At 54.7% G+C, this 22,236-nt stretch overlaps 4 protein-coding genes across 4 annotated transcripts; 3 read left to right on the top strand and 1 right to left on the bottom strand.

The window, feature by feature from the left end:
- The first annotated feature begins 543 nt into the window (after positions 1 to 543).
- HER10_EVM0006548 (oxidoreductase) lies at positions 544 to 2,044 on the top strand. Its single transcript, XM_035476131.1, has 2 exons — positions 544 to 726; positions 795 to 2,044. Exons 1-2 carry the CDS (start codon positions 672 to 674, stop codon positions 1,925 to 1,927), a joined length of 1,188 nt encoding a protein of 395 aa, XP_035329490.1. The 5' UTR covers positions 544 to 671; the 3' UTR covers positions 1,928 to 2,044.
- Positions 2,045 to 4,481: 2,437 nt separating this feature from the next.
- HER10_EVM0001032 (tRNA (Uracil-5-)-methyltransferase TRM9) lies at positions 4,482 to 6,082 on the top strand. Its single transcript, XM_035470794.1, has one exon. It carries the CDS (start codon positions 4,953 to 4,955, stop codon positions 5,982 to 5,984), a length of 1,032 nt encoding a protein of 343 aa, XP_035328833.1. The 5' UTR covers positions 4,482 to 4,952; the 3' UTR covers positions 5,985 to 6,082.
- A 467-nt stretch (positions 6,083 to 6,549) lies between these two features.
- HER10_EVM0002770 (MYB DNA-binding domain-containing protein) lies at positions 6,550 to 8,594 on the bottom strand. Its single transcript, XM_035472466.1, has 2 exons — positions 7,740 to 8,594; positions 6,550 to 7,654 (listed from the first exon to the last, which is right to left on the bottom strand). The coding sequence occupies exons 1-2, from the start codon at positions 7,967 to 7,969 to the stop codon at positions 6,949 to 6,951; spliced, it is 936 nt and encodes a 311-aa protein (XP_035329018.1). The 5' UTR covers positions 7,970 to 8,594; the 3' UTR covers positions 6,550 to 6,948.
- A 9,070-nt stretch (positions 8,595 to 17,664) lies between these two features.
- Positions 17,665 to 18,665, top strand: HER10_EVM0008820 (CAP-Gly domain-containing protein; the record flags this gene model as incomplete). Its single annotated transcript, XM_035478329.1, has 2 exons — positions 17,665 to 17,898; positions 18,177 to 18,665. The coding sequence occupies 2 exons, from the start codon at positions 17,665 to 17,667 to the stop codon at positions 18,663 to 18,665; spliced, it is 723 nt and encodes a 240-aa protein (XP_035329777.1).
- Positions 18,666 to 22,236: the final 3,571 nt, after the last annotated feature.

Genomic DNA, 22,236 nt, shown 5'->3' with positions numbered 1-22,236 from the left:
AAAGGGGGCGAGAAACGGGGACGGGGGCACGGAAATCAAATCGCATCTTTGGTGACTCGTCTTATATTTGCGGCTCATGCAAATGTTTATGCACTTACCGTCACCATCGGAACACCGGGACGTGTTTGTAAATTGGCTGGTGATATTCATGATTATCTGACGGGCCAAGCGCATTGGTCCTAAGCTGGCTCGTCAGTCTCAAACTGCATGCTCCGGAAACTGAAGCCCTTATGCAATCAGAAAACTTCATCAGACATGGTGATCTATGGTCTAAGTGCTGGTGTGGTGTGGTCATGCCCCTTTGGTTACGATTTGCATCGACGATTCGTCGCATGTTGGATTTACCTAGCTTGGGTGGCTTTCATGTTTAACAATTGGCCCCTGCCATTTTTGCTATTCTCGTACCCCGCAGCAACTAGCTCCGAGAATTTGGGGGTGGAGGGTCCGCTCCGCGTTGTAGGGATGGTCGCGCGGGATAGAAAAGGGAAAGGCATCCTCGCCGATTCGCACCTCGATGACCCGTCTGCTCTTCTTCTTTCTTTTCTCTCAAGTCTCGATCGTCTCATATATACCCAGGCATTCGATTTCCTTGCTGAGATCCTGTCAATTCTTAGCAGCAGAACCTCAAGCCAAGCAACACACCCTGTAATTCATCACATCAAGCTCCCAAAATGGCGCCTCACACTGTAAACTGGGGCATCATGGCCACAGGCTGGATCGCCGAAAGTATGCTTCCACCGATAGAACCGAGCACCTCTACCTCCAAGCGATAACTGACCATACCTTCTGTCTAGCCTTCTGCAAGGACCTCCTGACCAACCCGGCCTCGCGCGAGGTGACCGACGTCGCCCACCGCATCGCCGCCGTCTCCTCCTCCCGCGACGCCGAAAAGGCTCGCGCCTTTGTCAAGAAGATTGACGCCCCCGCCGACACAACAGTCTACGGCTCCTACGCCGAGCTCGTTCGCGACCCGGCCGTCGACATCATCTACGTCGCCACCCCGCACTCCCACCACTTCCAAAACGCCATGCTCGCCCTCGACGCCGGCAAGAACGTCCTCTGCGAAAAGGCCCTGACCGTCACTGCCGAGCAGACCCGCGTCCTCGTCGAGACGGCCCGCGCCAAGAAGCTCTTCTTCATGGAGGCCGTCTGGACTCGCTACTTCCCCCTTAGCATCAAGATCCGCGAGCTCATCTCCTCGGGCGCCATCGGAAAGGTCTACCGCGCCACCTCGGACCTGTCCTTCAACAGCAATGCCGAAGATGCCTCTGGCAAGCTGTCCTTCCCCGATGCCCACCGCATGGTCAACCCCGAGCTGGCCGGCGGCGCCCTGCTCGACCTGGGCATCTACTCTCTGACTTGGATCTTCCAGACGTTGTATCACCTGCAGCCAGAAGCCGAGGCCGACAAGGAGAGCCCTGAGGTTCTGGCCTCAGTGCAAAAGTACCCGGTCACCGGTGCTGACGAGTCCACCACCATGATCCTCAACTTCCCCAAGCACCAGATGACCGGCATCGCCACCACCTCGCTGCGCGTCGACACGGCACCCGACGGCCACAAGGGCGAGACGGCGCCTGCGATCCGCATCCAGGGCTCCAAGGGCGAGATTCAGGTTTCCCACCCTGCCTACAGGCCGACATCGTACAAGGTCGTCAAGAAGGGCGTCGAAGAGGTCGAGGTCGTCGACTGCCCCATCCCCAAGGACAAGGAACGCGACTGGGGCCACGGCATGTTCTGGGAGGCTGACGAGTGTGCGCGATGCCTGCGCGATGGAAAGACGGAGAGCGCAACGTTGCCATTGTCGGAGTCTCTTGTTATTATGGAGACGATGGACAGCGTCATCAAGCAAGGTGGTATCCAGTACCCTGAGCTCATCACCACCCACAAGTTTGACGCCCAGAGCCCATTGAACCTGGGTAATGCTTAAGATGAAGGCGCGATGGTTGAAAATATGGTGTTGTATAAATCCGGTTGTACGGGAAGATACCTTAGTGAAGAAATCTTGGATTGAATGCGCGGCCCCGCTTTCGGGAGGCCCGGGACATTGAGTCCGCCAACCCGGCCCGGGGCGCCGTAGTTGAAGTCTAATAAAAATAAGCCTTTTACTGGCCCGCGATCGTCGTACATCAGTGTCTCTCGATTTCTCTTGAAGCTACAGACGTGTGGCGCAAACCTGGTGACGGCAACGGCTCTACTTTCCACCCCACCACACACATTCCTTCTTTACCTCCCTGTTCGACCGTGGACCAGGTACCAAAAAGTTAAATGCCACGCGGGCAACGAACATGTCTCTAGCGGGCAAACATCATCATCATCAGGGACTCCACCTTTGATGGACGTGTCCATCAGACACGAGTGTGATCATCATCCCTCTTGTCACACGCAATCTCCAATTCCCACACGTGGCCACGAGAGAAAGTCTAGAGGCTGGAAAGAATATCCGCAAGGCACCAGCCACAAATTGATACGCGCAAAGAAATATGGTAGAAAGAGATGCAACGAAGTAAAGCAAACTTACACAAACGGTCGCTAACAGAAATGCAGACCAAACTAGGTACGTGCTATGGCAACGCCCCCCTCTCTTTTGCTCTTGACCCTTGAATGTGTCTTTCCCTGCCGGATCGGAGATTAAAATCCTCAAGGGACACAGGGGCCCCGAGCGGTACCACCTGAGTCTGACATCACCAACACTTACTTGCCTTACGAAATAGGGGCCGGTGGGCTGAAGCCTCCAACGCCGCACGGGAAGAGGTTCGCACGTAAGGTATTATATACAGTGTAACCAAAGCAAGCAGAGACCCGCGGGGCGCATACTATCCAGCCAACATGGGCGGTATTTCTTCCTAATTTGTTCTTCTGGCCTTTCTCGAGTGCATTTGGGAGCTCCCCTCAGAACGGGGAACGTAATGCTCTGTTGGAAGACTAGAAATCGCAATTCCTGTCGAACTCGTCCTTCGCAGGCAATCCGAGCCGAAGGGGACGGCTCAGAATCCCTGACGACAATCACGCACGAAATCACTCGAGGATGAGCCCCCATCCGTTCGTACCGAGTCTTTGGAAAATTCCAAATGCGTTTGAAGCCCCGGTCTGGAATGTAACTGTCTCGCCCTTTTCATACGGATACCTCCCTGGGCAAATTTGTTTGCTCCTCTCTGCCGAGCAGTGTTAGCACCTCTGTATCCATACACTCCCCTACTCTACCTCACCCTCCTGTTCCTTACTTTATAATGCTATTACGGGCAGCAGACACCATGGATCGAACGTGATCGGTTCGCACGTTGTGGATGTAACATAAATCATTTACGAACGACAGGAATCTGGTTTCAGGGACTTTCTCGTTCGTTTCGAAAGTAGTTCGTGAGCAGCGGCTTGTACGGAGTACTCACCCGGAGTAGACCGATCCGGGACAAGGCCCCCTCCCATTTGCGATACCGGGGTTCGAGTTCAGCGCTTAATTCCGTGCCGCGCCTCAGCCTGCAGGTACCCATGGTCGTAATTCTCCTGAGAAAGGAACATGAAGACTTGATCATTCCACTGCATACTCGAATCTCGCACAATAGCTTTATCTCGATTTTTTGTCCTTCTTGTAAAATTTCCTCGACGGAAAGCTGCGTGGTGTACCCCCAAGTAGCAGTATAACTATGTCTTATCTACGCCGGTCAACCACGGTCAGCCCCATGGGGTGTTCATGCAATTGCTGCCTGCAGCCTAAACACGATCCGTCCACAATGACGGTGGCCCACCCACCATCCGTTTTCTGCGGCCCAGTCGGCGGCCGCGGCCGCAGGAGTGGCCATCGGGGGAATTGAGGTTACGGTGCCTGCATTCGGTAAGGACCAGATCGGGTAGTCCTTAATCCTCCTGAATTCCTTGTCGGCTCAGCTGTCTCTATTTGAATGTGGAAGAGATGACCGGCGAGCAACGGTCCCGGTTATGTGTTACCCCAGCCCGGAGCTACCGGACTCGGTGTGCGCCGAGCCGGAGCGGCCCCCCCGCTTCCCTCTTTCCCGAAAGATATTCCCCCCTCCTTGAATTTGGCCCCCACACGCCCATGAAAGTCAAGAAAAGAAGCAAAAAACTAAAAGAGCTTCTGCACACCGGCTCACCGAGTTGAGATTTTCAGTGGAGCGCACACCGAACGGACGCCACACGTAAAATGCAAACGCTCAGACAGCATTTCCTCCCGCCCCGCTCATTGTCACAAATCGTCATCTTCCCGTTGGTGGCTCACAAATTCCCAACGTTCCCCTTTCGCTTTACTTTTGTTCTGTTGTAGCCACACACCCTTTACACCCGCGTTACCTACAGATACCATCAGACGCCTCCCACTATCTGCAGGAGCACGAGCCTCATCCGACAATCCATCCTTTCAATCCCAATCCCAGTTTTCCCTTTCCTGCAGTGGCTGGTGTGACTAATATCCACACACACGCGCGCGCCGCCCACCACAAAAAGCCGCAAGCGCAACGGGAACACACAGACGATATCCGGCCAGAACACACAAAAAGGAAAAGAAGGCTGCGTTGTGTCTTGGCGCGCGAACGCGCTTTTAGCGGGCGCTATCTTTAACTCGGGACATCCCAAAACCTTAACGGGACCGTAGACCAGGGCCCTGGTTACCGACTTTTTCTCCCCCCTCCCCTCTTCCGAAGGGAGTCTTCTCCCAACACCCCTTGCACACACTCTCTCTTTCCCCCCGTCTCGCACTCGCAAGAACACCCCCTGATCGACCGAAACTCCTTTCCTCTATTTGCTTCGTACGGATATAGCAGGACCAAAAGCAAGGGGGTGAGAAGAGCCGTTCGTGCAGGGCTTGATTAGACTACAAGGGTCCCGAAGCTCCAGGATAGGAAATAAGCTGCCCTGTGGTGTGAAGACTGGAAGCCAACGCGCCACACATACACACGTACGCTTTCTCTCTCACACACACACCCCTTCCGGCACCATCAGCCATGACCGTCTCATCCGGCCCCCAACCCGGCCCCGGCCACCCGGCCGTGCCGGCCGATCCCCGGTCACCGGTCCCTCCGTCCGCCTCAACATCCAGCAACACCGTCACCACCAACGCACCCCAAGAGACCTCAGAGGACGCAACACCAACTACCCCGCCCCCAGCAGAAGACGAAGACAACGACACCGCCGCCGCCTACGAATCCCGCCACGTCCACACAGTCTACGAGGCCATCGCCCCGCACTTCTCCTCGACGCGCTACAAGCCCTGGCCCCTCGTCGCCTCCTTCCTGCTCTCCCTCCCGCCCGGCTCCGTCGGCCTCGACGCCGGGTGCGGCAACGGCAAGTACATCGGCGTCAACCCGGACCTCTTCGTCGTCGCCTCGGACCGGAGCGCGAACCTCGTCTCGCTGGCGAGGAGTTACCAGCCGCCGCACTTTGACGCCGCTGCCGGGCCCAAGAAGAAGAACAAGGGCGGCAACAAGAAGGTCACGGCTGACTCCGAAGCACCTGCGACACCGGCACCGGCACCACCACCACCACCACCACCACCACCAAAGAACCAGGTCCTCGTAGCAGACTCCCTCGCCCTCCCCTACCGCACCTCCGCCTTCGACTTCGCCATCTCCATCGCCGTAATCCACCACATGTCCACCCGCGAACGCCGCCGCGCCGCCGTAGCGGCTCTCCTCTCCGCCGTGCGCCCCGGCACTGCTACGGAGCAAGGGGGCAGAGTCCTCGTCATGGTCTGGGCGCTGGAGCAAGGCAACAGCCGGCGCGGGTGGGACGCCGGCGCCGCGCAGGATCAGCTCGTGTCGTGGGTGACAAAGGGGAAGAAGGAGAAGCCCGAAAGCAAGGAGCAAGAGAAGGAGAAAGCCGCCGCCGAACCCGCCAAGGATGAGACGTTCCAGAGGTATTACCACCTCTACCGCGAGGGCGAGCTCGAGGAGGACGTCGTGGAGGTCGGGGGTAGGGTGCTCGAGAGCGGTTATGAGAGGGATAACTGGTGGGCCATCTTTTGTCGGGACTCATGAGATGGGATTCGGACATACAGCCCAAGAGAAATGCGGAAGGGTGAGATGGAAAGATGAGAGCGACAAGTCTATCAGCGGCAACAACAGAGAGGCAAGCCAAAAAAAAAAAAGTGATCTAGAGACCTTGAAATTCTATCATGAGCATAATCCATCTCTTCGTCAAGTGACGTGTTTCGTTTACTCCTCGCCGCTTCCACTACACTCGGTCTCTCTTTGTCCCTCTTTCTCTCCCTCCACGTCTCTCACGCACAACTATCCGGAACAATACATACAGAAGAAACCAACACACGCTCATAAACATACTCTTCTCTCCCTCCGTCCCACCTCTCTTGGAAAACACCTTTGCATACCCAACAACGACATCGACAACAACACCCTCGTGATTTTTTTTTGTGGCCATGAAATGATGAGTCCGATCCGATGCCCCCCCGGTCCGTCCCTCCCTCCCCCAACCTGCCGGGTACCGTAAAAACCCAACGGCAAAAAAAAAATATTGTTTTTGTTTTCCCTTTCTTCGCAACACCGCCGGCTGGAAAAAATGACCACCAAAGGGCAAGGTTGGAGAGGAGTATGAGGAAGAGAAAAGAAAGAAGAAAAAAAGGTTAAAAGTTAAATGACACGAAGAAGACGACGTGGCCGTGAGGAGATCCGTTGCCCGACAAGAGGGAAGCTTTTTCAAGAGAGATAGCGTCAACCTCGAGTGGTGAACGATGTTATGTGTATGAGAAGTTAGAAAAATGAGACAAAATCTTGCTCCAATCCCGATGCAACATGCTGTTCCCGTGCCGTGTGTCGTGCCCTCCGCACACGTTGGACGAAAAAAACAATCCTCGGAGGTTTCCCATGCTCTCATGAAAAATCAAGAGGGGGGAGAGCCGATTCGTGTCGTCCCCCCCTCGGAAAGAATTTTGTTCCCAACTCCAAAGTTCGCCGCGCCATCACCGCTTTCGCCCTGCCCTCGCAATCATGCCACACGTCGCCGATCCATCTCCTCCTGACGGGGATCCATGTGCCGTCGTCGGCTCGTTTCCCTTGAGCCCATCATCTCTGTGCCTGGGCTGGCTCGTCGTTTCGCGCCGGCTTGTTCGTGAGGCGGTGGGTAGTGGAGGGCTGGAAGCAGCGGTCCCGGGCTAGCTCTCGCGCTGGGCACGGGGCTTGCCGTAGGTATACCGCCCATCGCGTATGCTGGAGTGCTATACGGGCTGACACCGGTAGTCAGTTCGGCAACTCCCGGAAGCATGCCCCCGCCTCGGCCTGGCGGAAGTCCCTGAATCGGTGCTAAACCGGGACCACCTGGCCCCATACCCGCCATCTCGTTCGGGTCCGGCCCCATCAGCGGCCTGCCAGGAATGCTCTCACGTCGGGCGGCGATGACTCGTCCACCGGGAATCGGTGATATACCAGGCGGTGGTGGTCGGCTGTATCGAGGGGAAGGCCCGCCAATGTCCCGAGGCAGGCTAGGCTGGGACTGGGTGTGCATGTGCCCCCGAGAAGGAGAGTGCCGGTGGCCACCGCCAGGCTGGTCGACGTTGACTGCGGTCAAAGAAAAGGGCACGACACCGGCTCGTCGAGCCATGTCCGCTTCGCCAAGCTGCCAGTGCATGGCTTCTGCGGCTCGCCAAGGAACGGCCATCTCCTCCGCAACCTTTGCCCACATCTCCGGCTTGAACCTGATTCAACATGTCAGTTTTCTTCTCCTCAAGATGGAACAAGCGAATCGAGGGCGATTCCGATGCTCTTGTGATCAAATCATACCTCTCGTACAACCGTGCAAGCTTGTTCTTGCGCTCCTCGTCCCACTCGCTCCGCCTCTCGAGGTAGTTCTGGTAGTGAAGTCGACAACTGATGGCGCTTCTTCCCGGCAGACGTTTCGAGATGTCCTCCCACTTCATTCCGCTCCCCCGAAGTTCGATGATCAAGGCATCTTCCTCCGGCGACCACTTGCTCTGCTTCTTGGCCGGAGACTCCGCTACGTGCGGTGGCATGGCACGCTTGCCGCTCACAGCCAGGCCCGGTGCTACGGGAGGCGGGCCATACGGAGGTAGCCCGCTGACAGGCGCTGTGGCCGCCGTGGTTGCGGTTGCGGACGGGTCTGACGATGATCGGGTATGCTGAGGCGGAGCGGTGGAGGACTCATCTGAGTCGGGAGCCTTCAGGAGAGACGCGATATCCACGGTGACGGTTTGGCCGCCTAGGTAGGTTGGATACGGCCTTGTGTCATGGGCGCGATAGACGCGCGCCAGCTTTTCGGTTTGCTCGACACCACCCAAGAAGGGCAGTTTCTGGAACACTTGAAAGGTTGAAGGTCGGTGCAATCTCCCGACCAGATTCGAAATGGGGACGGTTGTTCGGTGCTCGTTGAAGGTTCTCTACGCTTCGCGGGTAATGTAAAGTTCAAGGCAGTGTGTCTACTCGTTGGGAATTACGGCAGAGGTGGGTAAGAGTAGGATCACGGGTTGAGAGCGGTGGAGATCGGTGACGCTGGCCCCGTTGCTGGAAGTGGTGAGGGCAACAAAGTTCTCTGATTCTGCCGTGGCTTAACAATAGATGATGTCGATCGTGAGTTTGGTAAGAGGAAAAGGCGTTTCGTTTAATCCTGGTGAATAGGCAAAAGGGGGGGGGGGGGGAAGATCTGAAAAGGAAAAAGGGACCTGGTTTTAGATCAAGATGGCGGCGTAGCTGGCAATTTTGAGGAAGTCATCAACATGATTGGGCCAGTTAGAGAAGCCGGCAACCAATGATCGGAAATTGAGCTCGCTCGGTGTCGACGCAGGCAGGCGGGCGGGCGGACAGCAAAAAAGAGGGCGGCGGCGTAAGTATACGTTGGTCAAACTAGGCTGCTAGAAGTCTTCATCAGAAAGCGAAGCTTTACCAGAGTCATCGTTCTCCTACGGAAAGTCGGTAGAGGCCAAGGAAACAAGGTACAAGCCGGTCTACGTCGGGAACTTGCGGTGATGCAGTTTGTGAATGGAAGAGAAAAGAATTAAAATGGACCGAGAAAGTGGTAGTTTGAGGGACGGTGATGGGTTGAAGAGGTGGAGGACGAAGTGGGGGACGGAAGCCGGGGTCTGATTAACAAAGTGACAGGCTCAAAAGACTCTTAAACTGACGAGAGGAAAGTCATCGAAGAAGAAACGAGAGGAGAGTGAGTGAGAGCAAGGGAGGGGTGTGTATAAGGACGGGCGTAGGAGGAGACAAGTTGAGACCCAGGACGACAGTGACGAGCCTAGCAGGAGCAGCGAACAAGGAGAAAAAGAGACAGAGAGAGAGAGAGTGTGTGTGTGTAAGAGAGAGAGCCACCGCGGCTGTGGAGAAGGAAGAGACGACGAGAAAGACGAGGTTTGGGTACGGATGGGAAGTGCGTGTGTGTGTGTGTGTGTGTGTGCGCGTGTGAAGAGGGTGTGTGAGGATGTGTGTGTTTGGCAAGGGCATAGGCTGGTTAGCTTTTGCAGAACAACACCAGCGCGAGCAGCAGCAGCAACCGGCAGCGAGCAGTGAACGTAGTAATAGGGCAGAAGTTATATGTCAAGCTCGCATATAGGTAGGGAATGACCAGTGGCAGATGATGGGATCTTGTTGGTGCCGTCCGTCCCTTGCCTGGGCCAGTCCGCCTATTGCCCTGCCCTCATTGAAGAATGCGATGCGGTAGAGGTTGTCGAATAAGGCTCATGAAGGGCTACTTTCACCCAGGCATAGTTTGGGAACCGACATGGGTGGGCACATGTTTGAAAGACACACGCCCCCCTTCCCGCAGCGCGCTCACAGACACCAGGTGGCTGCCATGCTTTCTTTTCAAGACACACACCCCTCTGCAACATGCCCTGTCTAGCGTCTGGCCTGGGGCTGGTGTTCTCCCGTATGTCGACACCCTAGATTGCAGCTCCGGTCATGAGGGGTCGTTGTGGTAAAAACCAGAGCAGAGGATAGGAGGAGAAGAAAAAAAAGAGACACAGAGAGAGAAAGAATACAATGGAATACCAAGTACTGGGCCGAATGTCCGCTACCGAGCTAGATGCTAAAATGGCATGGCCACGAATTCATGCATGATGCTTTTCTGGTACTTGGGTAGAGCAGGTCATGGGCAACCCGTGGTACGTCTGGATCAGCGCGTTTAATGCGGTGTCAAAGCCAGAGTCAATGGAGCAAGCTGGATGACAGCTTCTCCGAAGAGCGGGATCCAAGAAACGCTGGTCATAAGGATTGCTTGGATAAGGGTTGGTTCGTGTCCGTGTATGATGACCACACCTGGTCACAGCTCCCTCCCAGACTCGTAGAGCATCGGTTCGACTTGAAGGCTGGTGGGAATCTGGTTGAAGAGGGCGGGAAATTCGAGAGGGCGTCAAGTGTGCATGGCCCATAATCCTAGGGCCCCCGACAGAGTGAGCGTGTGTTTAGGGCAAGACAAGCGTGGAGAGGGCGGAATGTGGTGGGCAGCAGTTTGTCACGAAACCGCATACGGGTGCTGTGGACCCCATGTTTGAAACCTGCGGTTGCTGATGCAATGAAGAGTCGAGTGGACTTCGCACATGCGCATGCTGGTGGGTTGTAATAGATGGGCTCCCGCTTCATGGGATCCTCTTCGTGCCGGCTGACGGTCCTAGGCAGACAGCTGGCGAAGAGAGATGTTGTTGATGGGGGGGAAGGCCTCGCAAACCGCTACTTATGAGAGACACTTCGGAGGCAGCGGTTAGCCTCGTAGAGTTGACCCCATGGTTGGTTGGGCCCCCGACTCCGGCACGCGTAGAAGTCAAACGCGAAAGTATGACGGCGCGCATAGTTGAGCAACGAGCAGGCGAGAAACCAAGAAGCGTCTGGAGGATCGGAGACTGGAATACCGGCGGAGGAACCCATCTATCTGATGGGAGGGATGGGGGTCGGCCGAAGAGGGACAACGAGGGTTCCGATGCTTGGCCGGGCACACTTGAAGGAACTGCTCTCAACTGTGGCTTACCCTGGTCCCGTCTCCTCTGATTTGGGGAGGAGGGGGGACAGCCTCCACCTTTGCCTGTGCGCATCTCCGACTTGATGAACTTGTGCTTATGCTGTTCGCCGATCCTAACGGGTTCAACGGGGGACTGTGAGAGCAAGCAAACGCAGGCTGCATGCGTGTCTTGTACTGTCTTGGGCGGCTCCCTTCCGCGGCTAGTGCTAGTGCAATTGACAAGTCGATGGCGCGGATCGGTTTGACGAGCTGAGCAATCTGAAAATAAAGAGCCGGCAGTATAGCGCAGTACTGTGCTCTGCATCTGGCAGCGGCAAGGGCAACGGCAGCGGGAGAACAAGAGCGAAGAAGAGTTGCAGCAAGCCTGACGTCTGTGCGGTCGACACAATGGATGTAAGATGAGGCTTGTCTCGACGAGGCCGGACAGCCAACGGCGGCCGTGACAATGCGCCACTGCCGAACGAGTCGTCGAGGGCGGTTGACTATCCGCAGATGGGCTGGGGCTAGGTTGCGCTGAGAAACATTTGATCAATGCCCTTCATGCCCGGCTACCAGTGTCCCATGGCCACATCCATGAGGGCGAGCCAGGAACAGCCTTTACAAAGTCTGTCTTGTCTCGTGTTGGGAATGCCTCCCTTTCCGTCTGGTCAAGTGGTGCTTTGCCTCGCCTTGCCTTGCCTCGCTGGTTCTGTTGCTGGTGCTGATGCTGATGCTGGTGGTGCTCGGCTTGGCCCTTGCCTTGGTCTGATGATGAACTGGCGGTCAGATATGCAGCGCAGCCCAGCGTGCAGTGTCCGTCCAGCAAAGCCTTCCAGGACCAGGGCGGTAATGTTTTCACTGCAGGCGGACAGGCCAAGTATGAGCTTGTGGCCTGGCTGCATCAGTTGCCATGAACCATGATCGCCATGCAACTTGGGGCATGCTTGCTCGCTGCTTTGCTGGCTAGCGGCTTTGGAGCAGCCCTCTTTTGGTTGTCGCAGTCGTATCCTTGACCATCATTGTGTGCCCGTGGTGGTTGTAGTAGTAGTAGTCATAGTAGTGGTAGTAGTTCTTTTTTTTTGTCTTGCCGCACCAGCGCCATCGGTGTTGTCCACCCTCCACGGCAATGAGGCGACCACGACGTCGTCGTTAGCGTCAAGTCAAGCCACACATGGCTTGGTTGGGCTGTTCATAGCTTGTCTGCTGCCTTCCAGGGGTCTCGGGAGTCCGGTGTTGTAGCTGGACCAGTGTCCACGGCATCGGTGCCTGACATGACGACGGGGCGGTTCATAAAGGAGCAACTAATGGCCAGCAGAGAAGGCAAAGAAGTAAACACTGACTCCGTTCGGGGACATTAGGCTGCGTACGAGAAGAGATGGCGCTGTTGTACAGAGATTGATTGTGTATTCTTGAGAAGAAACGTGGAGCAAATCGGAACGGCGTCCAACGTGTAGATTGCTGTGCGTGCGTTCGAGATGGGGGAGACGTAAAGTTAGTTGCCCTTGGATGACGGAGAGCATTGAGACTGAGACTGAGGTACCGTACCAAAAGTAGGTAAGTTGCTCACATCGGGACAAAGTACCCAAGGCAATTTACCTTAGGCCTGAGGTGCTGATTCCTCGCTCTCCTTCCCTCTTTCCGATATTCTATCGAGTTGTTCCTTTTCTTATTCGTCCTTCTTTCCCCATTCGAACTAACACGACGGGATAAGGCAAGGCAAAGTAGCTACTCTCGATTCGCTGCCTGCCGTACAGCCAAATCTGCTTAGGGTACATGGGAGAGTTGGCCGGCTTGTAACCTTAACTTACTCGCCCTTACTGTTTTCTCTAGTCTTGGAGGTACCCATCTACATCATCGGTACGTACCTGGGATATGATATGTTTCTTGCTTCTACCTATGCAGGGCACCGAGGTAGCCACTGTGCTAGACAATACTCCGTACGCATAGAGCTCTGGATGCTCCTTTTCTCATTTCGCATTTTGCAACCCTTGGGCCGCAGTTCTTTGCTTCTTCCGGACGTTCCATTGCTGACGACGGCCTGTTAAGGCAATTGCGCTAGGGGAATTCCTTTGCAACCTTGGTCTAGCCTTGGGACGAGGTACGGTACGAGACTGGCAAAGGGCCGTCCGTGCAATGGACACCCCAAGTTCCAACGAACGTGGGGAGGCATCTACACTACATTGCCTTAGTCCCCGACGCGCAACGAACAACTCCCGCCAGCGTTCTAATGTCTTTTTTTTTCTTCCAAGTGTGGTCTGCCGATACCACCTGCCCAGGTCAGGTACAAAGTTTGACTAAACTGGAGGCTTTTCAGCGCTGTATACATACCCGTCTATGCTTCACGCAATCTGGCTACCTAACCTTAGATTCGGGAGGTCACAGTCCAAAACTCACAAGCTAGCTTTGGCTACCCAGGGTAGGACTTAGTCTCGTGCCCAAAGTAGGTTGCTGGCACCCAATCTGCCCGAGAAATAGTCCAAAAAAAAAGTGCTTGAATACGTGTCGGTCAGCTGGCAATTGGGTGTGGAGGGCTGCCCTGAGGATGATTCGGGCTGCCCCTTCATCCTAAGGTAGTCTAACATGGCAGACACCAGCACCGTCGCCAACTATCAATGTACCAGGGCACACCGTCTAGAAGCCATATCTTACGTAGCACAACGAACCAACAGAACTGCTCACCGCCGCCTGCATCTGGCATTGTAGTTTGTGTGTTCTTGACTCGGGTGCGATAGCGCACCTTGCCCTTTCTCAGCTGCAACATTGCGGTATTCGCAGCTTGCGGTGAGCAAGTCCAAGGAGACCGATCGATACCACTGACGTTGGATTGCCCTTACCCTCGGCTGTGGTCCTTAGGTATCGTTCGGTAGATGACATACATGCGGCTGGTGGCTTAGTGTGCAGGCCGGGGGCCTCGGACAGCTATCCAGCTCCGCGCCCAGATTCTCTCCATCAAGGACCAGGGCTCTACACGGCATGCGAAATAAGAGAACCATGGAAATTGATGACAACCAAACCCTTCCGCATAGGGAAAAGGACAAGTGGTGAGAATGGCCCGCCACCCGCTCGGCATGTTTGTCATGTCGTTGTCCGAACGCCAAAAGCAACATGGGAAGGAAACAGTACTGCTTTACGCACGTGTCATCGTCTGTTGCTGCGTTTGCTCACTAAACAATGTAACCGAACCCGAGGTCGTAGAGAAGGGCAGCAGAGGTCAACAACTCGCGCGCCACAACGCTATTGTATTTCTGTCCGATCAACGATGGCTTGCGGCGCCTATTGTTGGAATTATGATGACTGCTCTGTCGGCCGTACGCGCGTGCTGCGTGAATGTAGCACAGCCGTCGTCGTCGTCGTCGCCCTCTCACGACTAAGCAAGTCAAGTGAGCTGAAGCTCATGTACGTCGATTCCCGCCCTGGTGGCACTGAGACTCGAGAGCCTATTAAATGGCCCTCGACATAATTAGTAACCGCCCACTAGCCTACCAGGCACCTTTTGGCTGGGGTTGCATTCCATCCCGGGGCTGACGTCCAAAAGGGATACTATCATTGGACTTTAATTGGGAAACACTCTCGCTGCCCCCCTTTCAAAAAATTCTCATTCGTTTGCTGGCCTTGCATCGTGGCTTTGCTTAGCAGGAGGTCGTCTCGAGGGGGAACCCAGCCTTGCGGGTTCTCATCCCATCACAAAAGGCGAGACATGCTACAGATACCTGGCACGGCAGGCACATCGTACTCCCTAGCCCCCATGGTGGCCCGGCAATAGATTGGAAACAAGGGCAAGGGTAATAACGGGCGAGGGGACTTCCATCTTCGTAGTCGGTACGTCTTCCGGACTCCTTAGCAGAGCGTGATATAGCCAGAGATGCTGCGCTGGCCATGCGCCTGTGGGGATCCCTGTCCCGGAGCTGCCTTTCTGGTTGTTCCCGCACCATGACTGATACCGACGTCATGAAGCGATCTGCGAAGAGGAACAGATGGCTGAGCATATTCCGCACAACAGGCGGATGGGTAGCCCATTGTCCAGCGTTGGGTTGTGAATGTTTGGTGAAGCTCAGGCTATCCCGGGGCAGAAAAGCTGCTCTCGTGATATGTGCACTCCTTCTGTCCCTACCATCCTTCGTCTAGATGTTGTCGTTGGGCTTGCGGTCAGAACGAAGTCACTCAATGTTTCCTTGTCTTCTTGCAGTAGATAATTCCTACCGCCTCGAAAAGGATTCGACCTGAGCACCAAATTGTCGGTGACACAAACAAAACCCAACGTGGCGGTGAACGGCAACCAGCATTGCAGAACCGGATCTTTCTTAGGCATAGCGGCAGCCCACTGGCGGATCGGGTAGCAAGGATAGATCTAGCGCGTAGTGGAGGTGGTTTGTCCGTGACGACTCAAACGCTCAACATCGTCCTTGGCCAGCGGCTGTTAATGCCGTCAGACTTCAGTTGTCCAGCTCCTGGAAAATGATGGTGATGACGAGCGGGTTGAAAACTCGACTTGGCGTGCTTTCAACACGTCGTTCCTTCTTCCGGCAATGGTTATCAATAGTCTCATCGAGAGTAATAAAACGTGTTGATAATGATGATTGCAATGCAGTCTTGTCGAGTTCGGACGCGGAAAATTGATTTGTGACCAGGGCGCATAGACATGAAAAAATGAATCTTGCCTTCGCCATGGAGGTCAAGGATTGTTCTCGAAAAGAAAGCGCTTTGTGTGTGTGTGTGTGTCAATGGGGTTGTCCATCCCGAGTCGAAGGCTCTCTGCCGCAGCTTGTCATCGGCTGCGTGCGAGCAAGTGTCCCATGCCCGCTCCGACTAACCAGATTGAACCTGAGATGGTTGTGTGTATGTGCGCGGGCAGGTGTGTGTGGGTTATCATGATTCTGCAACGAACATAATTATGGATGTTTCATCTTATCCGTTTGCGTTGTCCCTCACCAGTGGCCAGATCCTCGCGGTGTTGGTGGCCCTGCACGCACCCTGGAGCTCGCTGTTGTGTCTGCATACACAAGAGAGATGGCGAAAGGCTTCTTCTGCATTGTCTTCGTAGGGTTGATGGAGGTGATGCCTCTTTCCGGTCCTACACACCATGACTTGGCATCTGCTGAGCAGCCGTAGGTACACCAGATCCGTTTGTCGGGCCACAATGGCTACTGTGACGCAAGTGTTGATAAGTAACCCTAGGACCTAGGTAGAATTGGGCCGCGGGCTAGACCGGAGCGGACCAGACGAGACGGAGCTTTGCATGCGCGAAATCTGGCGTTTGACTGCATCGATGCCGCTGTTGCCATGTTGTGCTTCCCGACCAAACGGTTCCCGTAATTGAGGAGTGCAAACGGCGACTCGCCAATCATGATCAATGGCATTGTTCCCACCGGCCGAAGGTTAAACTTGTCTGAAGCGGTCTCGGACGGCTGCACCTGATTTTGTGTGACAATGTCACGAAGCAAGATTCTTATTTCTGCGTCAAGGTTCAGCTTTGACTGGAGACCCGGGTTGGCATGTCTCTTGGATATGTCGTATCGTGGATGTCCCCGACCTGGTGTCCGAGTTGGAACTGCCGCCATGCTTGGTACGAAGCCGCCGGTCAGGCTTGCCCAGGGATGCCTAACGACGGCTGGTGATGTACATTGAAAGACTGGGAATCCTGTTTTTGATTATGGCCTTGCTGTTCTCATGTGGCGGTGAGCGAACAGAGGTTGGGCGAGGACGAGGATGAGGCGGTGGTCGAGTGAGGGGAAAACACCGACAAGAAAGGATGTGGCGGATGGGTTGACAAGTCATCAACTCAGTTGAAGAAGAAGGAGAGAAGCCCAGCCGTAAGGTACAGATGATGCTTCCCTTCCCCTTGGTTCGTTCGATTGGGAGGGATTGGGGGCGAGAGCTTGACTGCTTGAGTACGACTGAAAGTACTTCGTACAGTACCTCTCGCAGTACCTCTTGGAGCAATTGCCCAGCAAAAAGGTACCTACCTAGGTACCTTAGAGACGGGCACTGCAGATGGAACGAGAAGGATGGGAGGAGGAGGAGGGGCAGGCGGGTTACACAAAGGTACGTATCGTCTGTGGCTGGAGCCTTCCTTAGCTGGCATAGCTGGCTGGAGGGTTTGAGCCTTTGAGGGAAGGTTGAGACTGGTCCACGCCGCCAACGCCGTCAGGCGCTAGTCTCACACCCCCTCCGTTACCCACTTCCTGGTAAGTGAGGCTTGAACCGCCTCCACGTTCGTTCTTGATCGGATTTCACCCACTGAACCTCATTTTCAGTCCAGGCACACACGACGGTTGAACTTCTCTTGACCGCACCTCAGTTCTTGGAGCCTGACACTGACCGAAGGAGACAAAAACACACACACATTTGCAACCTCAATCAACGTCACCGGGCAGTAGTATACCGACGCACTACTCTATCGTGTACGCCCGTTCACCCCGCTGCTACCCCAATACTCAGCAACCCAAGAGCCACTGGGTCGTGCATCTGACTTGCATCTAACGGGTTCGTTCCCATCCAGCCCTATTGTGCAGACCCCTCCTCGGCCCAGAGGAAATTGCCCGGTTGGCACCTAATCTGTTCGGTTCCAGAACCCTGCCGTCATCGTCCCTTTCGCGGCTCGTCGACGTCTTCCGACCAAAACTCCCTCACCTACTTTACCTCCGCAGAACTCCAGATACCCAACAAGCTCGACGAGGCCCCACGTGTTCCTCGTAGTCTAGCCCGGATTCCTTTCCATTCCTACCATTCGGCCCCAGAAGCCAGCCCAAGTTGCCCGCCATGGCCGATGTTCCTCTGCATGTCATTTCGGAAAACTCCTCGTCAGAGCGCCGCATCACCCCATCATGGACCATCACCCAGCTGAGGTCCAAGCTGGAACCCATTACCGGTATCCCGCCCTCGTCCCAGAGAATCAGCCTCAAAACAGCCTCGGCGACTGTTCCGATTGAAGCATCCGATGAGGACAGCGCCTACTTGACAGCTTTTCCCCTGGCACCCTACGCTGAGCTGCATGTAAGTAGCCCCCTTTTTCGTCTCAACACGCCACCTAGCTCGTTGTCTAGGTCGACTTCTGAGCATGCTTCTCCTTTGCATGACCACAATGCCACCGTCGGATCTATGAGGGTGATCTGTAGTTTCCTTATGGAGATGACCGAGATAAACTACCCTGCCTCCGGCAATAGCATGACTTGTGAGCCTCGTTGTAGGGACCTACAACTTACTGCCTCCTCAGGCAACCAGCTAGCCATGCTCGTTTCTAGGTGAATCATTACTGATCGTTCTGCATTTAGGTGGCTGACACTCGGCCGGCGGGGGCTCGCCCGAATTTTACCGATACTTCGGGAGTTGAAAAGTACGTTATGCCAGAGGAGGAGTACGCCAAAAAGTCCGATTCTGTGCTGGCCTGGAAGAAGGCTCAGAAGCTTGGTCGCTTCGACCCCGACGCGCCAAGCCACGAGCAGGCCAAGGTTGATGCTTTGCAGCAAGAAATCGAGCAAAAGGGCATTCAAGTCGGTAAGCGATGCCGTGTGGGCGGAGAAGATTCTCGGAGAGGAACTGTCCGGTATGTTGGTGATGTCAAGGAAATCCCTGGCGGTCTTGGTCCTTGGATCGGAGTTCATCTTGATGAACCCGTTGGTAAGAACGACGGCAGCATTGCCGGAACGCGGTATTGGGGCGAGGAATCGACTCTGAAGCATGGAGTCTTTGTGAGGCCCGAGCGGGTTGAGGTTGGCAACTGGCCAGTCCTGGACGACCTGGAAGACATGGAAGAGATCTGACAGAAGCGAAGCGCCATCTCGGTGCCATCTTTGCCGCGCTTTGGAGTTCTTGTCCAAGGCCCATTCAGATGGTCGCGTGGCTACTTGCAGACAAACCCCGTTTCTTCTGTGCAGCAGTCCCCAGCCAAAGTCCGGATATGCAAATGGGACGAACTCGCGCGTCAAGGTTCCACGAGCGGTTGGTGGAGATGGGCCCATGTTCTTTCGACGGAGAGCTGAGGCCTTGGACTGATCAGCAAAGCCGCCAGTTGGGGGGTCGATGCAGTAATAGGAAGTTTCGATGCTTTTTCCTCTTTCGAGTAGAATGCCCTGTGTGCGAAACCGGTGGTTCGACAGTGTCGTCAAGGACCAGACCCAATCTGTATCATCAATATCGGACGGTGTCCAAGTCCATCGCATTTCTCGACACCTCGTTGCTTTCTCCTACTTTCGGCACATCTTCAGATGAACTGGCCTTGGGGTTGAGTTCGTTTCCTGTCTTTGAGAATCCGAACCGGGCTTGCTACAACCATCGATTGGCATCTTCCACGGGGAGGAAGTCTCTGACTCGGACCCGGCGGCATGAGAACACCTATTTTCTGTGACCGGCTGCTTCCCGAGCCAGGTCTTTGCGCACAATGCTTTTGACCGTAGTTCCAGCGTCGGAAACCAGATGGCTTCTAAACGCCATCCAGATCAGGGCCAACGTTCATCTTGGTCGGATGACTTTAAACGGCCTCGCGACCTAGTCGATGAGCTGTTTTGCCAGCGATTGCTGCAGAACTTTCCGCGGGACAGGCTTAAGCAGTGGTAAAGTACTGGTGTCAGAATCACCGATTCTATCACGGAGTATTGTCGAAGACTCTTTCAGCGACGAAACGCCATCGACACATTGTAAACTTTCGGCTGGCCATAAGGTCAGAATTTTCCCTGGGGCATGCATAAGATATCACGATACCGTTTTGTGTCAATGATTTCATCACGCATGGTCCGCTCCGGCGACGTGACTCGATCTTGACGACAGGGTGAGGTCTCGTTGTCGGTGCCTGATCTTCTGACAATGGAATAAAGCTTAAGAGTCTACAAGGGAAAAAAGGAACAGGAGGGTTTGTGGGGTGTAGGACAAAAGATGCAGTAAGTTTGCAGTCAAGAATGGCATGAACGAAGACAGAAATCCTACCCAGCGTTGGTCAGGGAATACCGAGTTTCGCTAACTTTGGATAGGTTTTGGAAGGCGTGAATCAGGCGTCTGCCGACCCCGTGCTGAGTCTTGAGGCTCCTGGCGGATAGGGCAGATGATGATCTGGGGAAGCACCGTCGATGCTAGCCGGCAGTCATGGATCCGGGATAAACAATTTCTCGGACACGACAGGTGTTTGAGCCGGAAATACAACTACTATATACCTGGCAATGGTTTCTACCCAGTGCGCGACGAGTGTAGCTGCCAGATGACAGGCAATCCTTCTTTTCATCCATCTTTTTCTCAACCCCAGCTCTGACTGATGGTATTGCACAGATTGCTTGAAAACTGCATCTTTTACATGAATGCTGCGAGATTGTATGGTAACATGACGTTCCTACACGCTTCTAGCAGCACTGAGGCATCTTGCATGCCGTGAAGACCTCTACGATGCCTTCCAACAAGCTGCATCTCACGTGAAGCCGGCTGCTGCCTGCCACGAGAGTGAAGGTTCAGGAATAAGAGGTACGAGATTTGGCGGAGACGAGCACGAGTTTTTATGCCGCATGGATGGCAAAGAGACGAGTTTAGCATCTGAGACTGAACGACGGTCGATCCCTAATGCATAGGTGCAAGGAAGGTTCCGAAGCAGCCGAATGGGAGGGCGGGCGAACCACAAACAATGTTTGCATTGGCGTGGCGTTCGTCAAGCTGGCCAGATGGGGGTCCAGTAAAAAGCATCAGACAAGCGCGAGATCAATGCATATAATGCAATGCCAAACGTTATGTTGAGGAGAGTTGAGACAAAGGCCGCATCCCTACTCCGGATCGTCCAGAGTTGTTCGTCCATGGATATGACGAAGGGAAGCTTGAAGTTTGACGTCGGAGGTGTGTGCCGGGCGGTGCTTTACGAAGGAGAGTAAAAGGCAGACGGGAAAGGACCGGGGGTCCGGGTGGATGAGGAGGGTTTGCGGCCTTGCAAAAGTGTCGTTGGCGAGCTGCTACGGGGGTCAGCCTGGGACGGACAGCCGAGTACGGAGCTTCGGCCTTGGAACGGAGTGCGAAACTGAGAGAGAAGAGATTCAGACCGTCGATTCCATTTGCGCTGTGGTTTTGGATCAGGTGGATTGCTCGTGACGCGACGGCGAGCAGCCGCGATTGCGCGCCTTCAGTCAAGGCGAGGCTTCACAAACAGAAGCGGAAGCGGAAGCTACCCACGTGAGAGTGAGCCCATCATACCAGACGGAGCCGGCCCATCAGCCGGACACGGCATTATCCTAAACCTCCGAAGATTCACCTTAGCGAAGCAGACCAAACGAATGCAGCGTCAGCTTCCGAGAACGTATCCGGGCTCTTCGGGAGGTTTTTTCTGAAGTGTCTTCGGAGGATGATGCGGGACGCAGTGGCTCACCTGAGCACATGTTGGCGAGCAAGGTTGGGCGAGGAAAAGGTTCAGCAAAAGTATGTGGCAGGAAAAAGAACACCACGTGGAATTGCAGAGGAGGAAGGTCAGCGGGTAGACCGAGGGCTACTTATCTCCAGGGAGCGGGCTGAAGAGCCAAACGCTACGCAATTACTTGGTATCCGAACTGACCGGAGACCAAGTCACTTCTTGAAGCTGAGCCCTCCCGAGCGAGGGATAATGAGGCAGGGTTCATTATACAGGGGCCATGATCCAGGGCATGGACCTAGCCATGCGAACTCTTTCTCCTCGCTTGAGGCTCTTTGTGTAATCTGTACGGGACGTCGTTGTCAGAGGTTAAGGGGGTTGGCGGTAGCAGTTTACGTGCTGGTCCTTGACTATAATCTGCCGGACTACCGAAATGGCGAGACGTCAAAAAGACTCAAGGAGTACAGGTATGGATAGATTGCCCATGGTTTAGGCCGATCTGTCTAGACCGTCTAAGATGGGCGCCGATGCCAATCCACCGCACGACAGGGCTGATGCCGATCCCCGAATGTGGGCTGCCAATGGCGACAAAGATGGAGCTGCGGTTGTCTGGAGTTGATGGGAGTGTGGTCTGAGACTCTGCGATACTTGAATGAGTAGAGATAGTTTACGAGTGCTTTGCCGCGGTATGCTCAAGTGAATTGATATCTGGCGAGGGGATATTGGCGGTCCGATACGCGGAATAATTAGGATCTGAGATGAGCTCAGGTAACGAACTACCTACGTGAGGGCTTGCGAAGAATTAGACTAGGTAAAAAAGTAGACAATGCAGAAGACAACGGTGGTGAAGTGTAAAGTACGCCTAAGGACGACAACTAGAGGGGGAAATGAAGGGCAGCGCATAGATGAGACAACCGGGCGTGCGATGGACGATATAGCATTGAGCTCTATCGGTTTGAGTTGCGCTCAAACGGGGCTCGCCGTCTCAGTGTGGTCGGAGGTTTTTCGTTCGGCTGAAAGGT

Source organism: Colletotrichum scovillei, assembly GCF_011075155.1.
Source record: "Colletotrichum scovillei strain TJNH1 chromosome Unknown Contig00009, whole genome shotgun sequence".
NCBI lineage: Eukaryota > Fungi > Ascomycota > Sordariomycetes > Glomerellales > Glomerellaceae > Colletotrichum > Colletotrichum scovillei.
This window is presented reverse-complemented; position numbering and strand designations above follow the sequence as displayed.